At 39.1% G+C, this 19,535-nt stretch overlaps 2 protein-coding genes across 2 annotated transcripts; one reads left to right on the forward strand and one right to left on the reverse strand.

Moving 5' to 3' along the window:
- Positions 1-696: 696 nt before the first annotated feature.
- On the forward strand, positions 697-3,577 carry uqcc3 (ubiquinol-cytochrome c reductase complex assembly factor 3). Its single transcript, XM_084358967.1, has 2 exons — positions 697-1,029; positions 3,034-3,577. The coding sequence occupies exons 1-2, from the start codon at positions 916-918 to the stop codon at positions 3,160-3,162; spliced, it is 243 nt and encodes an 80-aa protein (XP_084215093.1). The 5' UTR covers positions 697-915; the 3' UTR covers positions 3,163-3,577.
- Positions 3,578-12,079: 8,502 nt separating this feature from the next.
- On the reverse strand, positions 12,080-18,272 carry LOC311260711 (VIP36-like protein). The gene is made up of 8 exons (XM_084358875.1): positions 18,051-18,272; positions 17,196-17,314; positions 16,828-16,945; positions 15,596-15,678; positions 15,039-15,200; positions 14,728-14,842; positions 13,639-13,755; positions 12,080-12,969 (listed from the first exon to the last, which is right to left on the reverse strand). The coding sequence occupies exons 1-8, from the start codon at positions 18,253-18,255 to the stop codon at positions 12,827-12,829; spliced, it is 1,062 nt and encodes a 353-aa protein (XP_084215001.1). The 5' UTR covers positions 18,256-18,272; the 3' UTR covers positions 12,080-12,826.
- Between the last annotated feature and the right edge of the window lie 1,263 nt (positions 18,273-19,535).

A 19,535-nucleotide genomic window follows, 5' to 3' on the forward strand; every position in this document is an offset into this window, starting at 1 on the left:
AAAAAGTATAAAAGATAGAAATAAGAAAAATACAAGCAGTAATGTCCTTAACGAGCTGCACATTCTGATAGTTGAATGGTTTCTGTAGTTCAAAATTTGTAGGAGGAGAAGCGTGCTGAAAAACGTACGGAAGCAGGAATAACTAGAAAAAAATAATTTGTATTTCCTGCGAAAATACAGTGTGAATGCTGACGGCTGAAGTGATTTCGGAAATCTGCTGAATGTGCTGGAAAACACTTGCCTAATGCATAAAAAACTGCATAAAACTATGAGAATGAATGGTCAAGAATTTGCAGAAAAAGCAGATTTTTTCAAAAGCTGAAAAGGCAGAAAGGCTGAAAAGTAATAGGTTGAAAGAGCTTAAAAAGCTGAAGATTTCGATAGTTGAACGGTTTCTATAGCTGAACATGAAGCTGAATACTTGAAAAAGCTGAAAAGGTTGAAAAGCTGAAAAGCACAAGGTTGAAAGAGCTTAAAAAGCTGAACAGTTTGACAGCCAAACAGTTTCTGTAGCTGCACATATGCTGGAGCAGTAGCAGAACCAAGAAGAATAATAAATTCCAGAAGAACAATAGTGTGAATGCTGTGTCAGCATTCACACTAATAAAGAATTCCGTGCGTAGAAGAACATATGTTGTGAACAATGAACGACTTAAATCCACATCACTCAGCTTTATTACCATGACTCTACACACTCCGACACAGCAGGTGGCGGTACAGATATTTAACATTGGTTTCCAAACCGCCAATAGCCACAAAGAAGAGGGTGGTCTGTGGGTAAACCAAAGAAGAAGACAAAGTATCCCAGCGTACACTGCTGCGTCTTACGTTACCAAAGAGGTACCAAAGCAGACTGGGCCCTGAATGTGAGTTTATCGGCGTAAATCAGACTGTGTGGCCCTCACCCTCTGAAGGATGAGCCTGCGGACCCTCCTGAGCTCCTCTGCCTTGATCGCTATGTTGGGGCTCGGCTATGGGATGTGGGCTTTGATATCTCCCGGAGAGGAGAGACGGAGAGAGCTAGTCAAGGTGATTCATTCAGCTCAACGGTATAATTCAGTGTACCGACAAACTAAGTGCTTAACAAAACTATACAACGAGCTAGTAACTTAGCGAGTGCTGTACAGCCTGCTGTGGGTCTAACGGAGTCAGGTTTGTGTTACTTTTGTTTGAATTAAAGGCTTGAACCAGGTTAGCTGACAGGAACTACTCCACCAAGCTTTAACCTCCTGTCTTATGTCTGGAGATGTTTCGTCAGTTGGTCCCATGGGTTTTCTACACATGTACTGTTGATTATACAGATGCGTTCGTTACCATAATCAGGTATTTGGAAATTGCTGCCAAGTACAAACCAGACTTGTTGAAGTCCACACATTTGCTTTTTAAACGTTTGAGGGCTTAAAAATACATTGCCAGGAAAACGACGAATTAAAGCCATTACACACATTTCTGGAATTTTCCAAGCTGTTTTAATTAAGTAAAATGATGATCCATTTGATGATTGTGATACGGTGAATTAAAAGTGAAATGATCTGTCTGTAAACAGTTGTTGGAAAACAAAGTAGATGACCTAACAGACTTGCCAAAACTAAATCAAATCTGTGGAGTGACCTGCTGATTGGTTTAGAACCCCTGTTAAAAGGTTGTTTTTTTTTCAATATGGCAAGTTTTTCCTCACTCAAATCGAGGGTCTAAGGACAGAGGATCTCATTCACTGTACAGATTGTAAAGCCCATTGAGGCAATGTGATTGTGATTTTGGGCTATATAAATGAAATTGATTTGATTTACCTGATGAACTGACAATGTGAACGTTGTTACCTTAAACCTGGGAGCTGCATCTGAAGGCTTATTAGTTTTCAAAATAATCAAGAAACATACAATCATCTCTCTTCAGTTGCAGTACAACAGCAGCCTATGCAGTGGCAGGCTGCACTTAAAAAGGTCAGCACACCTTGGGGGTCAAAGTTCAACCAATATATCCACTTTGAATCTTTAAATACAGTACAAGCTCACAAAGGTCAGAACTAGGTTCTGCGTCTTACATTGAGCTTTTACCAAGTTTGACCAAGATTATGCTGACCTTTTACAGGCTCGTTCAATGGAAATCTATCACATGGAGTATGTGGATACCAGGATAGAAAAAAATATTGTCATATATAATATATACACATACACACTGAACAAAAATATCAACGTAACTTTTGTTTTTGCTCCCATTTTTCATGAGCTGAACTCAAAGATTTAAAACATTTTCTATATACACAAAAGACCATTTCCCACCAATATTGTTCACAAATCTGTCTAAATCTGTGTTAGTGAGCACTTCTCTTTTGCCAAGATAATCCATCCCACCTCACAGCTGTCTAATCAGCATCTTGATATGCCACATATCAAGATGCTGATTAGACAGCATGAATATTCCTGCAGTCAGCATGCCAATTGCACGCTCCCTCAAAACTTGCGACATCTGTGGCATGGTGCTGTGTGATAAAACTGAACATTTTAGAGTGGCCTTTTATTGTGGCCAGCCTAAGGCACACCTGTGCAATATTCATGCTGTCTAATCAGCATCTTGATATGCCACACCTGTGAGGTGGGATGGATTATCTCGGCAAAAGAGAAGTGCTCACTAACACAGATTTGGACAGATTTGTGAACAATGTTTGTGGGAAATGGTCTTTTGTGTATATAGAAAATGTTTTAGATCTTTGAGTTCAGCTCGTGAAAAATGGGAGCAAAAACAAAAGTTACGTTGATATTTTTGTTCAATGTGTATATATATATATATATATATATATATATATATATATATATATATATATATATATATATATATATATATATATATATATATATATGTTAGCTATGTGTGAAGGCAGAAAGGCTGTTTTTACCACTGAAATGAAAAAAGTCGAACTATTGATTTAAGTTATATGCTCGTTGTCAAACCCTTGTATTTAATATATAAAAAAAATTGCATTTGCTTTTTATGGTTTATTGTAGTAATTTATTGAATGCATCTGCCCATCAGAATCTGCCTGAATCAAATCCAGTGAGAATGGACGAGACGAGGAAGAGGAACGCTCTGGTGATGCAGGCACTGAAGGATGCAGCTGAAACCAATGACAATATTGCGAGCAGGATGGGACGCCACAAATAGACAGGCTCCACCTTTGGACCTTTATTAAAATCTCCAAGTACTAAATGCTGCTGGCATGCTGGGACACAATAAAGATGGACATTTTATTTTACAGGGAGGTTGCCATCTAATATTTTCATTGTATGTGACAACAATTTAAGATTGGATATAAGAAAAAACATATAAAGGCTTATTAAAACACTCTTAACAGTGATGATCATGAGCATTTATGTGTGGGACAGAATGTTGTTCAGGGGATTTGCCGACAGTAACAAAAAAATATAGATTAACAAAGTTAAAATACTTAGCTAAGATGAATTTGCATCTCTTTCAGGACTGGTGATAAGACAAATCCATTAATTCACTGGATAATGCTGTATTTACTGATGTACACATAAAATAAATAACAAAGGCCCTGGTCTGTGTATTGATGATATGACATAAGTTTGTCTCACTTCTTGTTTGATTTGAAATTGATCTAAAACTGTTGTCAGAGCAGCTGTCCTTCACTGACTTGCATTATCCTGACTACTTGATGACATTTCCAACTCAAATACTTGGCAGGGCTGAAAAATATTTAATCTATTCTGAGCTAAATTTATCTCATATTAAGGTGTGCAAAGGGTACTGTGTTTGAATGCTTCGCAGGGCAACTGACAATCTTTTCTTCCATCTAAACCTCTCATTGACAGATGCAAAAAAAATACATCACCACATAACAAAAATCACCATAGAAACTTTTACTGAAAAACAGGAAGCATGACATAACGTAACATATAGAATGCTCTTCACTGAACTGGCATCACCTTGTAATTAAATAAGTAACTACAGGGATGTTTGCCCCAATGATGACCCATGATGAAGATAATGATTACAACAAACATCTTGACATACAGGAAAAAGAAACAATGCACCTAGATAGACAATTAGAAAAGAGAAACAACAAGATTGGAATACTGTCTACATAACTCCAAGAAGCAGTCTTTGTACAGTTATAACTCTAAGCATGACCATAGAGTGGTTTTAAATTCTACTACTGATATATGATAGATATGGGTTTCAAACAGCTATGAGAACCAAAATGAAATATACAATAATACATAACTAAAAAGAATCTCCCCAAACGTTAACTCTTCCTACAAGTATTTCGTCATCACCAAACATTGAATGTGAACATTAGGTAATTATTTAATTCATGAATTGAGTGCTGGTGCACTGTTTTAACCTCTTGGTTGTGTTGTTCACACCCATATATACCGTAGATTTATTTTGTACTCCTAATGCCTCTTCACAGACAAAAACACAGATCAAACTTGACAGTAATTTGTCATCAAATGGATCTGTGCACTTTTGGCCTCTTCGATTTTTCTCCCTAGTATGTGAATGAGCTTTGTTCAGAAAATACGAACCATAATAGATGAGCGATCCGTAGATAGAAAACACACTGCTACACATGCAGATGTAACTTTTAGTGTCAAACCTGTGATCTCACTTGTGCCTTCAGGTGAATTTTGCATCACTCAACACAGAATATATACATGTGATATACAAGTGCACAAATTAACCAAATTGGATTTACAGGTCATTCTACAACAGTGCAGCTTTAGGTTAAATGGGAACTCCACCAAGTCAACATATTAAAGTCTGTTTCCAGGTGGGAAGTACAAATGCAACTTGAACAATGTGAAAGACGCTGTATCAAGTCCTCTGCGTTTCCAAAAGGAAGCCCAATAATTTATCTGACTGCAGTTAGGGTTTGAAAGTTTCAAAATAAGCTTACCAGACCATGGTCCAGCCCACTATTCACATCTGCTTGAGGCTAGAGGCTCAGGATTACTTTAACCCCTACCAGCATAACCCACCCAAATCTCTGACTGAGCTGTTGGTGGTCAAGTTGCATTGTGGGTAATATAAACTATCTATCATTTGTCTCACATTGTTAAAGAACACAGTCCTAAATCTGAGTACCCTTAAAGGGTCAATTTTATACATTAAAGTGTGTTTAGAGGTGTTAGGGAGTATTACATCTACATTCCCCACAATGCAACTAAGCCTGTGAGTGACATCAGTGGAAGCAAAAATCAAATGACATACTGCTTTCCCTGGAGCGTTATACTACTTTTTCCACATATGCAGTAATACTCCGAAGGACCTGTAAACACACTTTAATGTGTACAATTTGTGGAGATACCCTTTAATTTCACAATGCTTTATTTTTCATTCAGCGGTGCAATGAAAATGCAGGTTTTCCCATTAATTTTAATGTCAGTAGTCTATTTTGGCTGCAGTGGTGCGGGCCGCAGGGGGTTCTGCTAAAAAATACAGCCGGCTGCGGGCGAAAAAGTTGAACTCAGCTTTTGGAGTAACCCAGCCAATTTCACGTTGCGGTGGCCAATCACATAAGCTGCCGATCAGACTATGTCTATGACTCAGTGGATTGTAACGTAATGTGTCATGTCTATTCACTCAGTTTGGCTTTGTACATCAGTTTAAAAACACATCCATGGATGCCGACAATCAGTAGCCATGTTTCCATAAAATGTAAAGCGAATTTTCTTTTTTGGCCTTTATATGGCTTTATTGATAGACACAGCTCAAGATAGACAGCAAACAGGATTAGAGAGAGGGGGAGTGACAAGCAGCAAGGAGCCCCAGGCCAGGACTTGAGACCGGGGCAGCTGCAGCGAGGACAAAGCCTCTGTACATGGGACGCCTGCTCTACCAACTAAATGGTCTCCTGTAAAGCAAATTTTAAGCAAACTTTTGAAAGTTCGCAAAAGTTAAGACAAGATGCAAATTTTCCATAGTTTCCATAAACTGTTGTGAGTGAATGAACTAGGCTACGTAAAGTATAATTTCTTCAGACAATGGTGCGGTGTAGGCTATGTGGCTACGCCACACGTGGATGTGGAAGTAAACAGTAAATAGAGAGAGGTCTTCAGGAATAACTTTTGATAGGGCAAGTTGTAATTGTTCTTGCGTGACAGCGAGCATTGGCCATGTTGCATGCTGTCCAGAGGCTAGAAAAAAGGACGTTTTCGCAGACAGCAAAATCGCATATTTACAAAAATGTATGACATTGATGAGGTAAAACATTACATATATTTGTACTGTTTTTAATGGAAGGATTAGCAAATTTACGCCACTACCTGTTTTATTAATGTTTTACACAGCATCCCAACTTTATATTAGTGGTGCAACAGATCATCATTGATCTTCGGTTCGGCACACACGTGATCCGCGGATTGATTTATGAAAAAAAAAAAAGTTGTGCGCATGTTCAATCCACACACTTGTTAAGTGCAGCGTGGTCATGGCGAGCGGAGGAACGGAGGAGCTTGAACGCCCCGCGTCATTTAAATACCCTGTATGGGAGCATTTTGGCTTCCCTGTCAAATATAATGTTGAAGGAAAGAGGTCAGGGCCGTAGCCACCATTGAGGACACCGAGGTCATGTCCTCGATACTTTTTTCCTTAAGTTTCGTTTCATTAAAACTGAAAGTAAACACGGTCGCGACGTGACTGCAGGTCTATTTTTAGAACGGCAATTAAATGAATCGGAGCAAAGATGCGGCGTGGTGGTAAGAGGCTGCATCAATCCAAGTTATCATTTGTTGCAGCAAGAAAGGCAGAGGATGATCAGGCAAAGAGGAGGAAAGGTGAGAATTGTAATAAGCTAAGAGAATGAGAAAAATAGTGAACGAGCCTACAGATGCAACAGATAGCCAATAGAGATGCTAAACTGTAACCTACTGTAAATGTAGCCTAGGCTGAAAAATGAAAGGACATGCAATGAATCAGAATATTTTAAGGCCATGTTCAGTCACAGTATGAATTATCCATCAATAATATTATTTGGATGTTTGGATGGATAAGTAATAATGTGACTAAACATGGCATTAAAATATTAGGTCAAATTATAGTTATCATGACTCAGTAGTATACTTAGACTTTTCATTTTAAAAATTCAACAGAGGATGAGACAGGAGAGAGAGATGAAGAGGTTGAAGGGACAGAGACAGGAGGAGAGGAGAGAGAATTACATAATAAACAAAAGACAAAGTTATGTTTATTTGTCTTGTCTTTTTTTTTTTTGCTGATCCAAAAAATGATCCGATCCGTGACTCTGATCCGAGAAACAATCCGAACCATGAGTTTTTTGATCCGTTGCACCCCTACTTTATATGGAATCAGAGTTGTAGCAAAAGGAAAACCAGGGAAACTGTAGCATTTCCTCGCTCGCTACAGAAAAACGTTTTAATGTGTGTACATAAAGAAAAAATTCCAGATGAAATGCATCTATTTCAATATATAATAGAGGACTCCTCCGCTAACCTCAGTTCCTCACAAATCGATCATCTTGTTGATAGCACTGCAGGCTCATTGCGAACAACACTGGACTCTATTGCCCCCCTGAAAAGGAAACCTATAAAACACAGGAGGTTAGCACCCTGGTATAACTCGGATACCCGCAAATTGAAGCAAACATCACGGAAATTTGAAAGGAAATGGCGTTCCACCAACTTGGAAGAATCCCGCTTAGCCTGGAAAGATAGCCTTAAAATATATAGGAAGGCCCTCCGCAATGCCAGAGCAAGCTATTACTCGTCATTAATAGAGGAAAACAAAAACAACACCAGGTTTCTTTTCAGCACTGTAGCCAGGCTGACAGAAAGTCACAGCTCTACTGAACCATGTATTCCTACAACGCTCAGTAGTAATGACTTCATGAGCTTCTTTAATGATAAAATTTTAACTATTAGAGACAAAATCCATCATCGCTTGCCCTCAACTGGCACTATTGTATCTTTAAACACAGGAACCTCAGAAACAGTTGTAAATTCTGACTTATATTTAGACTGCTTCTCTCCCATCGACCTCCACCAACTAACTTCGATGGTTTCTTCATCTAGACCAACAACTTGTCTCCTAGACCCCAGCCCAACTAGGTCGCTGAAAGAAACTCTACCTTTAATTAGCACATCTCTACTAGAAATGATCAACCTGTCTCTATTAACAGGATACGTACCACAATCCTTTAAACTAGCTGTAATTAGACCGCTCCTTAAAAAGCCTAATCTTGATCCAGAAGCTTTAGCCAACTATAGACCTATATCCAACCTCCCTTTCCTCTCCAAGATCCTTGAGAAAGCAGTCGCCAACCAGCTATGTGACTTTCTTCATAAAAATAGTTTATATGAGGATTTTTAATCAGGTTTTAGAGCACATCATAGCACAGAGACGGCACTGGTGAAAGTTACAAATGACCTCCTAATCGCTTCTGACAAAGGACTTGTCTCTGTCCTGGTCTTACTAGATCTTAGTGCTGCATTTGATACCACTGATCATCACATTCTACTACAGAGACTGGAACACTTGATTGGCATTAAAGGACCCGCATTAAACTGGTTTAGGTCCTACTTATCGGATCGATTTCAGTTTGTACATGTTAATGATGAGTCATCCCTGTATACCAAGGTTAGTCATGGTGTTCCTCAAGGCTCCGTGCTTGGACCCATACTATTCACCTTATATATGCTCCCTCTAGGAAATATAATTCGGAAACACTTCATAAACTTTCATTGTTATGCAGATGATACACAGTTATACCTATCAATAAAGCCAGATGAAACTAATCAGCTTACTAAACTCCATGCATGTCTCAAGGACATTAAGACCTAGATGACCTGCAATTTTCTGCTGTTAAACTCAGATAAAACTGAAGTTATAGTACTTGGTCCTAAACACCTTAGAGATGCATTATCTAATGATATAGCGAGTTTGGATGGCATTAACTTGGCCTCCAGCACCACCGTCAGGAATCTGGGAGTTATCTTTGATCAAGATATGTCCTTCAACTCCCACATAAAACAAATTTCAAGGTCTGCATTTTTTCATCTACGTAACATTGCAAAAATCAGGCCCATCCTGTCTCAAAAAGACGCAGAAAAGCTAGTCCATGCATTTGTTACTTCCAGGCTGGACTATTGTAATTCTCTATTATCAGGCTGCCCTAACAAGTCTCTAAAGAGTCTCCAGCTGGTCCAGAATGCTGCAGCACGTGTACTGACAGGAACTAAGAAAAGAGATCATATTACTCCTGTATTGGCCTCTCTGCACTGGCTCCCTGTAAAATCAAGAATAGAGTTTAAAATCCTTCTCTTCACTTACAAAGCTGTTAATGGTCAGGCACCATCATATCTCCAGGAGCTCATACTACCCTATCACCCAACTAGAGCATTACGCTCCCAGAACGCAGGATTACTTGTAGTTCCTAAAGTCTCCAAAAGCAGAATGGGAGCCAGAGCCTTCAGCTATCAAGCTCCTCTTCTGTGGAACCATCTTCCTGTTTTGGTCCGGGAGGCGGACACCCTCTCTACCTTTAAGAGTAGACTTAAGACCTTCCTCTTCGATAGAGCTTATAGTTAGGGCTGACCAGCTCTTAGTTATGCTGCTATAGGCCTAGTCCGGGGGACAACGACACACTGAGCTTCTCTCTCCTCCCCTCTCCTCTCCTCTCCATCTGTATACATTATGCCTGTATACATGCCCCATCTCTGCATGTCACTGACTTACTTCTTCCCCGGAGTCCTTGTGCTTTCTAGTCCTACAGGCTCCCATGGATCCTGGCCGCGCCCGGGTCGTGGATCGTGGATGCGCCCACTGCTACTGCCCTGCCCGATCATGGATGCGCCCACTGCTACGGCCCTGCCTGATCGTGGATGCGCCCACTGCTACGGCCCTGCCTGATCATGGATGCGCCTACTGCTGTGGCCCTGCCTGATCGTGGATGCGCCTACTGCTATGGCCCTGCCTGATCGTGGATGCGCCTACTGCCATGACCCTGCCTGACACCCACCACTACTGTCGCTAATATTAGTCACATCTCTGTTACATACGTTCCACTACTATTATTGTAATGCATTACTACATACCATCCTTACCATTAATCACTACTACTGTTATCACTAGTAATCACATTTCCATGTGCATTTCATTATTATTGCTGTAATACATCTTTATGTACTTTCACTCCTGTCAACCATCCATTATAATTGAATACATTGTGATCTCGTTGATCTGCTCTGTACATGCGACATCTATTGCACGTCTGTCCGTCCTGGGAGAGGGATCCCTCCTCTGTGGCTCTCCCTGAGGTTTCTTCCGCATTTTTTTTCCCTGTTAAAAGGGCTTTTTTTTGGGGCAAGATTTTCCTCACTCGAATCGAGGGTCGAAGGACAGAGGGTGTCGTCTCTGTACAGATTGTAAAGCCCTCTGAGGCAAACTGTGATTTGTGAATTTGGGCTATACAAATAAAATTTGATTTGATTTGATTTGATATAGAGCCCGACCGATAAAGGATTTTTAAGGCCGATACCGATACAAATATTTGGTGATTTAAAAATCCGATATTCCGATATATCGGCCGATATATATATATATATATATATATATATATATAAATATATATATATATATATATGTATATATATAAATATATATATATATATATATATAAATATATATATATATATATATATATAAATATATATATATATATAAATATATATAAATATATATATATAAATATATATATATATATATATAAGATAAATCCAGAAACACGTAACAGAAACATAAACAGATTTCCGTAACAGTAGTTATTTGTAGTTATTTATGAGTCCTCACTGAAATAATATGATAATGCAGTTTAAAAATAAACTTGTTTGTTTTATTGTCACAACAGAACAGAGTAACATCAAAATTACTAGCTAAGTCAGTTTCACTCTCGGCTTACACGTAACAGCAGCAAAACTGGATATGGTAGTCACAAATTTTGTCATAGTTAAGAGAACTGAGGGGGTGGTTCTTTTAATTGTTAATCAAGCAATTTATTTCTCGTGACAATTGCCAACTTACAATGAACACACTTCAACGTTGATCTCAGTCGTGGATAACTGGTTCACTCTGCCCGACTCTGGCTGGATCAGCTGGTTGTCGGGTTTGTGGCGTTCTAAACAGGAGTGGTGCCAACAGGGACGTTGTAGAGTGTCCTCTGGTGGACAAACTATGCAACCACAACACTAACATGGTTGAAGGGTGTTTCATCCGTTTTTATTTTATTTTTTAAATATTCATTTATCGGCCATTATAAATGCCGATACCGATAGTTTGGAAAATGCCTAATATCGGCCAGCCGATATATCGGTCGGGCTCTAATTTGATATCTACAACCATTATAGAGAAACGTAACACCCTGTTTTGGCTTCTTCACACCCCCTTAACAAAAACAAGCAAAAAAAAAACAACAAAACCCACTGTAACCTTGACCATCCTGGCCCGAATCCCCTCATGACTCGGTCAGATCATCTCTCTACAGTTCCTCTATAGCTCCACCTGTCTGAACCAGTTTGATGGACATTTGGCACACAGGCTACAAAGACAGTGAATCGTCTCCGACAACTGCAACAGAGCCAGAACGAGACACAACTGCACCCAATGGGTATAAGGCAAGAGCTTGCATGATGGCAGCAGTTATATTCCAGGTTAAACAACTAAAAAGCATTCATATTGAAACACTCTTCAATTTACTCAAACTCACATTTAAATTCATATGCATATGGCTATTCAATTCACAGTGCATGCTAGAGCAAGGTGGAAAACAACACAATCACAAATCAAAAAGATGATGAAAAATCAAATGCTTCTATGTACAGAAATGTGATGAAATTCAGTGCCACAGAAAATGTTAGACCTTGTTAATATGAAACCTGGTGCTAAACATTGTATTTGGTGCACAACAGTGACAGACTTAGACAAACTTTGACATCCACTTAACTGAGAACTGTTATTAAATTGAGAAAGTAAATTAAGCCAAATAACCTATGATGTTTCATAGAAAAAAAATAATAGGGGAGCTGCAAAAAAGACTGGAACATACAGTAAGAGTTTGTCTTTATTGGTCCTAGCTAGGCACTTCAAACAGCACTGCTAACTCAAAATCTTTCCTTTAATGTACATCTTACAGCATAATGTTGCATCAATCATACATTTACAAACAACTAGTAGAAAAATCAACTTAAGCTGATGCAAGTGTATTACTTAAGTGCTTATAAGGTGCTCACAAATTCATGGGAGCTCAATACAATTGGACTTGTGCAGCAAGAAGTCTACAATGATCCACAGGTTGATTGGTCTTCACAGCAGCTACAGTCAGATTAATACCGCACGTTGGCAGCAATAAGTGGTACGTGTTAAACTATACAATAAACCTTAGTACTACAGTGTCATAACAGGATGTAAGTAAACTACACACAGCATGATTGATTCTGAAGCTTTTGTTCGTCTTTGCATCATATGGGCAATCATATGTAAAATCATCAGTTTCTTGATCAGTGCAGAAGTTGCAGACCTACTGTGCTATGTTTTAGGTTGAAATGAGATGATTTTAACAAAAAAAAAACAACAACTACCAAGGCAGTTTTATCTCATCCATCTTCCACAACACAAAAAGGAAAAAAAGAAAAAAAAAGAAAAGCTGGCTCACTTGTTCAATATCTCCTCACCTGTTCCATCTTAGCTGTTATGTTTCTTGGCTCTGAGCTTCAGGCCCATGAGGTCGTTCATGGAGTTGATTTGACTGTATGGTACAGAAAAGCTATGGCAGTCTTTATTTGTTCTCTGATCAATAGAAACGCTTGCGTCTGTTTTCCTTCCAGCGCGCATAAATCATCAGTCCTACCACTGCCAGCACACCCAGGCCCAGAATGGAGAAGAGGACGGTGAAGAAGAACTGGACCCCACTCATCCCTTCCTCCTGGACTTCCACTGCAAAGCAAAAGAGGAGAAGAGGAGAGAATCATTTGCAAACACGAACTGCCAATCTTCAAAGTACCTGTGTCCAGCCTGATCTAAAATTGTTATAAATTCAAATTTAATGGAGCATTCCATTTTCACAATTTGAAACACAAAATTCTGTGTATTCATGATTGGAGTACTACTTACAGTGCAACTTAACCTGAAAGCAGCTGTATAATGTCAGAAAGTCTAAGTCAATTTTGAGAAAAAATCTGTTGATGTCATCAAGGCAATCTATATTTGATACTGAGTAAATGCTCAAGTCTAGCATTAAAGGCTAGGCTTATTCCTTTCCTCTGATTGGGCTCCATACTTACAAATCTATGATTATAGTGACCTCATACAGACAATATCATATCATATCATTATTTGTACTTCCACAAAGCCAAATTTGTAACTGAGCAAAATTAGTAGTTTTAATTACGTAATTAGTCTAAATTTGCAATTTCCATTTCCAAAGTATTGGAAGCCAAGGAACAAATGCTAACACGTTGCACTATGAGAAATCCAGTGTTGTTTTTAGATTGACTCATTGAACTTTGCCACTTTCATTTGGACTATTCATTTAATTTTTAGAGTACCTTGTACTTAATTGAAACAGTTATAAGGCTGGGAAAAAAAACAACAACTGATGACTACCTTGGAACTGTTCCATGTCATCAACCATTGGGATGGTGACCTCCTCCTCATCCTCCTCCTCAGTAGTCCTCTCTACCGTCAGCTGATACAGCTTCATCGAGATGATGTCGTGGTTATCTAGAGCATCATTCACAAGTCAGTAATAAACTCTTGAAGAAAGAATTCAAACAAACCCCCCTTGTGTCCATTTCTTCTGTCATTTTAGCATCTGTAGTGTTTGGGAGAGAAGCTAACTTAGCATCTTGTCTGTCAACTTACTGGAATTGCTTTGGTTGCAGTGCTTGTCACCTGATTTCTCTGAAGATACATGTAAAATTTAATTCCACTTAATTTAATTAAACAGATGTTCCCAGTGTTCAAGCAGCTTGCAGATGATTCTTGATAGGGATCGGGGCCGATATGGGCATTTTTTCACTGATCGGGATCGGCTATTTTGAACGCGGACCCAAGCCCGATTATTTTTATGTCAGCTGTCGTCAACGGAGCGCAATTTATGGCAGAATGCAGACGCGCACGTAACGTTAGTCTGGAGAACCTGTGGATAAAATGTCTAGAGTGTGGAAATATTTCAAATTAGAAAGCAAAAGCAAAAGCAGTCCAACGGCGACATGTAACAACTGCAATACGACCGTTTCGCGAGCTGGTAACAAAAGAGCTGCATTTAATACTACAAATTTGATACGGCACATAAACAAAAACATGAGTTCACTCAAGCAAAACAGGCAAAGGCACCGAAGCAACAAACACTTGCGCATACTTTCAAAAGGAAAGAGAAATATCCTCGAGTCAGCGTCATGGCCAAACAACAAAAAACAAATGAAAACCAATGTTGCAATAGGATATGAAGAATAAGAAAGAGCCATATGAAGGTATTTACTTTGTTTCAACAAAATAAAAAAAACTATTAAGAACAGCTTGGATGCAGGTGATTTTTTCTTAATGCAGCTGTATTATCTAGGAAAATATTAGTTAGGACTAAGTATCGGATCGGGACTTGGTATCGGCAGATACTAAATATTAAATGACTCGGATCGGAATCGGGGTAAAAAAAACCTGATCGGGACATCCCTAATTCTTGAGATATCATACCTGACAGGTCTCCAGTGGCAGAGGAGGCACCTAAGAAGTAGCCTGTTGGTAGATGCAGTCCTGTGATGTCAGCACAGTCCTTCCATTCCTGCTTACCGTCTACATCCACCTTGAGCTGGAGGGTGAAGGGGTGGTCAGTATAAGTCACTGATGAAGGATAAACTAATGCAGGACTTTTTCTTTATAAACTTTTTTCTTTGGTATTATTTCACAGCGGTCAATGGGAATCAGCTTCATTCTAGACCTTTAAAGACAAATGACAACATGTACATATACTGTATCAATCTCACCATAATTGGAAGGTTTCATACCGTGAGTCTCTTGTTGGAGTATCTGACAAGGAGAAACGTGTCGTAGATTGTGTTGCGTGCCATAGCCGTGCATCCTCCAAGCTCAGTGGGCCGTCCATCCCGATCGTGGTCGTATGACAGAGTCCCATTCCCAAGCATCACTGATACGTACGGGAAACCCCTCTGTGAGGAAGATGGGTGAGTTTAACACAAAACACTTGGGCTACAACAAAGACACTTTCATCTGCTACACCATGACGCTAATGTATTGACACTGCCTGAGACCAGGCCGCATGGCGCAGTCCGATGGATGTGATTAGATAACAGGAGATGGCGAACTGGTGAAGATAATGGATGAACATTCTATGCTCATGGCACAAAAGTTGTGTCTGAATCTACCTGAGTTCCAGGTTGTGTCCTCTGCACATTAACACGGTTGCAGAAAGAGAAATATGACACACTTTTGAGATCAATTTAATACCTAAAATAACAGGCGTGCAGGCTTTAACATTAAATCTTTTTTATCACAGTTATCACATATGAAATACCTATGTAGCCTTCATTAAACCGTCACTCACATCATGGCTTTTGTCTGCATTGGGGTATGTGTCCACAAATATTCCAAGTCCAATGAAGTGGTTCATATTTCCAAATACAGGACCTGTGAACAAAGATCGAAGTACATCAGGGCATTTTCTCACAACAACACAATCTCACAACAAACAGCACATGATGTTTGAGCTATTTGTTGCACTTATAGTTTTATGGAAATGCTGTCCATAATTGGGAAAAACATGCAACCTTCAACACAGGCCATCTTAATATCATACTTAATTTTAGCAGTATATGCTTGCAGTTATTTAGCTGTAATTTAATTATATGTTGATTATATTATATTATATGTTGATTCATATGTTGATTCAGGGATATCATAACCACTACATCTCTAATCCTAACACTAATCTTGCCACTGACCCGCAAATTAGCTTTTTCCCCCAAACACACACATGCGCACGTGCACGCACACACACAGACACACAGACACACAGACACACACACACACACACACCTTCAAGCTACTTAAGTATCTCTCTCATCTTCAATTCAACTCTACTTTCCCATAAGAAAAGGTAATGGCATCTGCCTCAATGTGGGATACATGTACTGTAGCTTACTACTACATAAAATCTGTTGCTATACAAAAGGTAGACTAATAAAGAGATAATCCCCTTTAACATGACACCATTGTGCTCATCTGAAGACAACAAAAACTTGCTAGTTTTGTTGTGTCCATGTTCATATGGGTATTAAATGAAATTAACAAGCAGAAAAAAATGGCATTCAAATCATACAATAAAATTTTGGTAGGGGAGAGTCTTTTATCTGAAAAGCAGTGATTATGCCCTGTCAGAAAGAATGGGATTCAGACAAAAAACAGAGATATAACTTCAAAGAAAAAAAAGTGATAGACTCATGATATACACTTTTGAAATGCAACATGACTCTCTGGGCTAGACTTAAATTACAGGAGGACCATACAGTTTGAAGATAGTTGGAGTTGGGGCTGAAAAATGTTCTATTCACACATTGTATCTTTGTGTGTTTAATATGTGCAGAAATAGAAGATAGAATGGTCTCCCAAGTCATGCTGGTAAGCTGACAAAGAAGCCAATTCTTAATGCTAGACTTTGTTAACAGGGTCCTGGAGTGATGGGGTCCTATCTATTTTTTCACATTACATTCATCAATTTGCAGCATCTAGTTCCTCTGCAAGAAGTGCCACCTCTACAGTGGTCTAGTCTGAACCTACCATTCTGCATGCGATCTTTGGTTAACCAGATAGCCAGTCCATCGCCATTAAAATTCTTTTTTCCCTGGCCGTGGATTTTAACGTGCACCTTGAGCTCCCAATCCCGCAAGTACAACGGCTATAAAGCAACAGAAATGAAGACAAGCGGGTTATTCTTGTTCTATGCACTGTGTAGTATGCATTGACAGCAGAATTGAGTAACATACTATCCCCTTTTGAAACATACTGAATTATTCAGTAAACATATAAGGGTTTTTATAATATTCATAAAATGCTGCTTAATGTGTACTATTCTGACAATTTCAGAGTAACTGTGAGAATGAGGCAAGATGAGAGAGGTTAGGTGCAGTTTGTTGCAGTTGACTTACAATTCGACTCCACACCGCTCCCTGTCTGCTCTGTAGGTCTGGGGTCAGCCTCACATGGTCAGGTGTAACCATGGCAGTGCCCATCAGATCCCACTGTGAAGAACTAGAAAAACCCAATCCTGCAAAACATTAATATACCTGTTAATTACGGTATTCACGACAAAATACACAGTAACTTCATCCAACTACATTCTCTCTATCGATGGTGGCAGATTAGACTGCTTTTTGGGCAACATGCCCTCAAAAAAATGTAAGCTCCGAGCCGAATACACATCAACTAAACTCCAACTGCAGACCTGTTTAAACATGAGGTTATTATGGTAAATTCCGCCACAGAAACAACATCTTAATGTGTGTGTTTACTTGTCCCTTACAACTTTGTGATGGAATACTGTATAAGCTTATTAATACTGACCGGTTTAACAGCGGTACAAAGCGGCATAAACGAGACTTTTAATGTAACGCTAGTTTTTATATTTATATTATGCTGCCCACAAAAGCTGTCGAAGCTAAGTTTGTCCTCGCTAAGAGACAGTTAGCATGACTTAGCGGGTTAAAGTTTTGTTGTAAACTAGGTTCAATCCCCATTAACGTTACCAACTAACTAGGTTAGCTAATGGTTGTGAGCGAACAGTAGCTATCATTTCCCATGTTGTGACATTAGCTACAAGTGCCTGAGGGGGTACAGAGTTCAACTGACTTATTATTATACTCAGCGGCTAATACGGCATTAGCTATCCAAGAATTGGGCTAAATTGAGCGAAATGCACATTTACGGTGGGAGGAATTGCTAATGTTGGTTCAGATACACTTCTTAGGTAACGTAACCCCCAAATGAAAGTAAACTTCACTTACCCCGGTATGGCTTCGCCAGTGAATATTCTCGCTTCAAAAAATCCTCAATAAAGTCCTGGTCGTCTGCCAACGACTGGCTCATCAAAACACAAACAATAACAAACAAACATATTAATTCACGGATGCTTTTATAACAAAACATTGGATATAAAAAACAGAAACTTCTCAATCGATCCAGATTTGATTTGGTTACAATGGCAACCATCTTTACATTCCCAATGGTCACGTGGTTTCTAGCGAGTAAGTAGGATAAACGACACTTCCGGTTACTTCTTTTCAAATTAAAACCTATTTGACGAACTAAATTGAACACGTTTAAATCAAACAACGTGTTAGGAAATAGCTATATCTTCAGACCAGTAGTGTGAAAAGTAGTAATTCATATCTTTTACTCAAGTAAACGGAATTTTAGCCTAAAAAGCAAGGTAAAACTATACTGCTCAAAACAATTATGGGAACATTTCATGATGATGATGAACGAATTATTCAAGTTGAAATTCTTTACTGATGAACATTGTATAATTTGTTGAGTACAAACCAAACGGTCTGTGGAAACCACAATCATCAACCCATTGAGGACTGAAATGACACTGAAAATCAAGTTGAAATTCTTTACTGATGAACATTGTATAATTTGTTGAGTACAAACCAAACGGTCTGTGGAAACCACAATCATCAACCCATTGAGGACTGAAATGACACTGAAAATCAAAGTAAAAAAAAATTAAAGCTGCAAGCAGCGATGAACGGGCCCTCGCAGTCCACGCGCGTCGGGGCATGCTGCTGTCGCAGCGTGCTGCTGTCGCTACATGCTGCTGTCGGGGCTTGCTCAGGCAACAACTTCCGTTGAGGAGTCAAAAGTGAAGACAGTCAAGCTGTTGTTTCGTCATTTAGCAATAAAAGCGCCATCTATTGGCCGATTTGCACCAAATTTTGCACAAACCGTCAGTGGGCCATGGAACACAATAAGTTAAAGTCTTGTGTTAATTGGACTGTATTTCGTCAAGATACACAAGATTGAATGTTCTGTAGTAGGTGGTGATTTTAATTGTCACCTGAACCCACTTTTTGATAGACTGCCGGCAGAAACTGGGGTCCCTTCAAAAAGAGCTAGAGCATTAGCAGATATATGTGATGAGTTTGGATTTATTGACATCTGGAGAACTGTTCATCCTGATTTAAAAGAGTTTACTTTCTTTTCCAGCGCTCACAGAACTAGCTCCAGGATAGATTACTTTTTTGTTCCTAAGCTGATGCTATCATCTGTGGTGTCTTGTGACATAGGAGTTATTTCTGTTTCTGATCACAGTCCAGTATTTTTACAATTGATGTTTAATGAAAAACAAGGTTTTACTAATTCCTGGAGGTTCAACCCACATCTACTCAGCGACCCCAAATTTATCTCATACTTTAAGTCAGAATTTAAAATCTTTTACTCCATAAATAGAACACCAGATGTCTCCTCCTCAGTGTTGTGGGAAACCT

This window comes from Pagrus pagrus (assembly GCF_965226575.1).
Source record: "Pagrus pagrus genome assembly, chromosome: 8".
Taxonomy (NCBI): Eukaryota; Metazoa; Chordata; class Actinopteri; order Spariformes; family Sparidae; genus Pagrus; species Pagrus pagrus.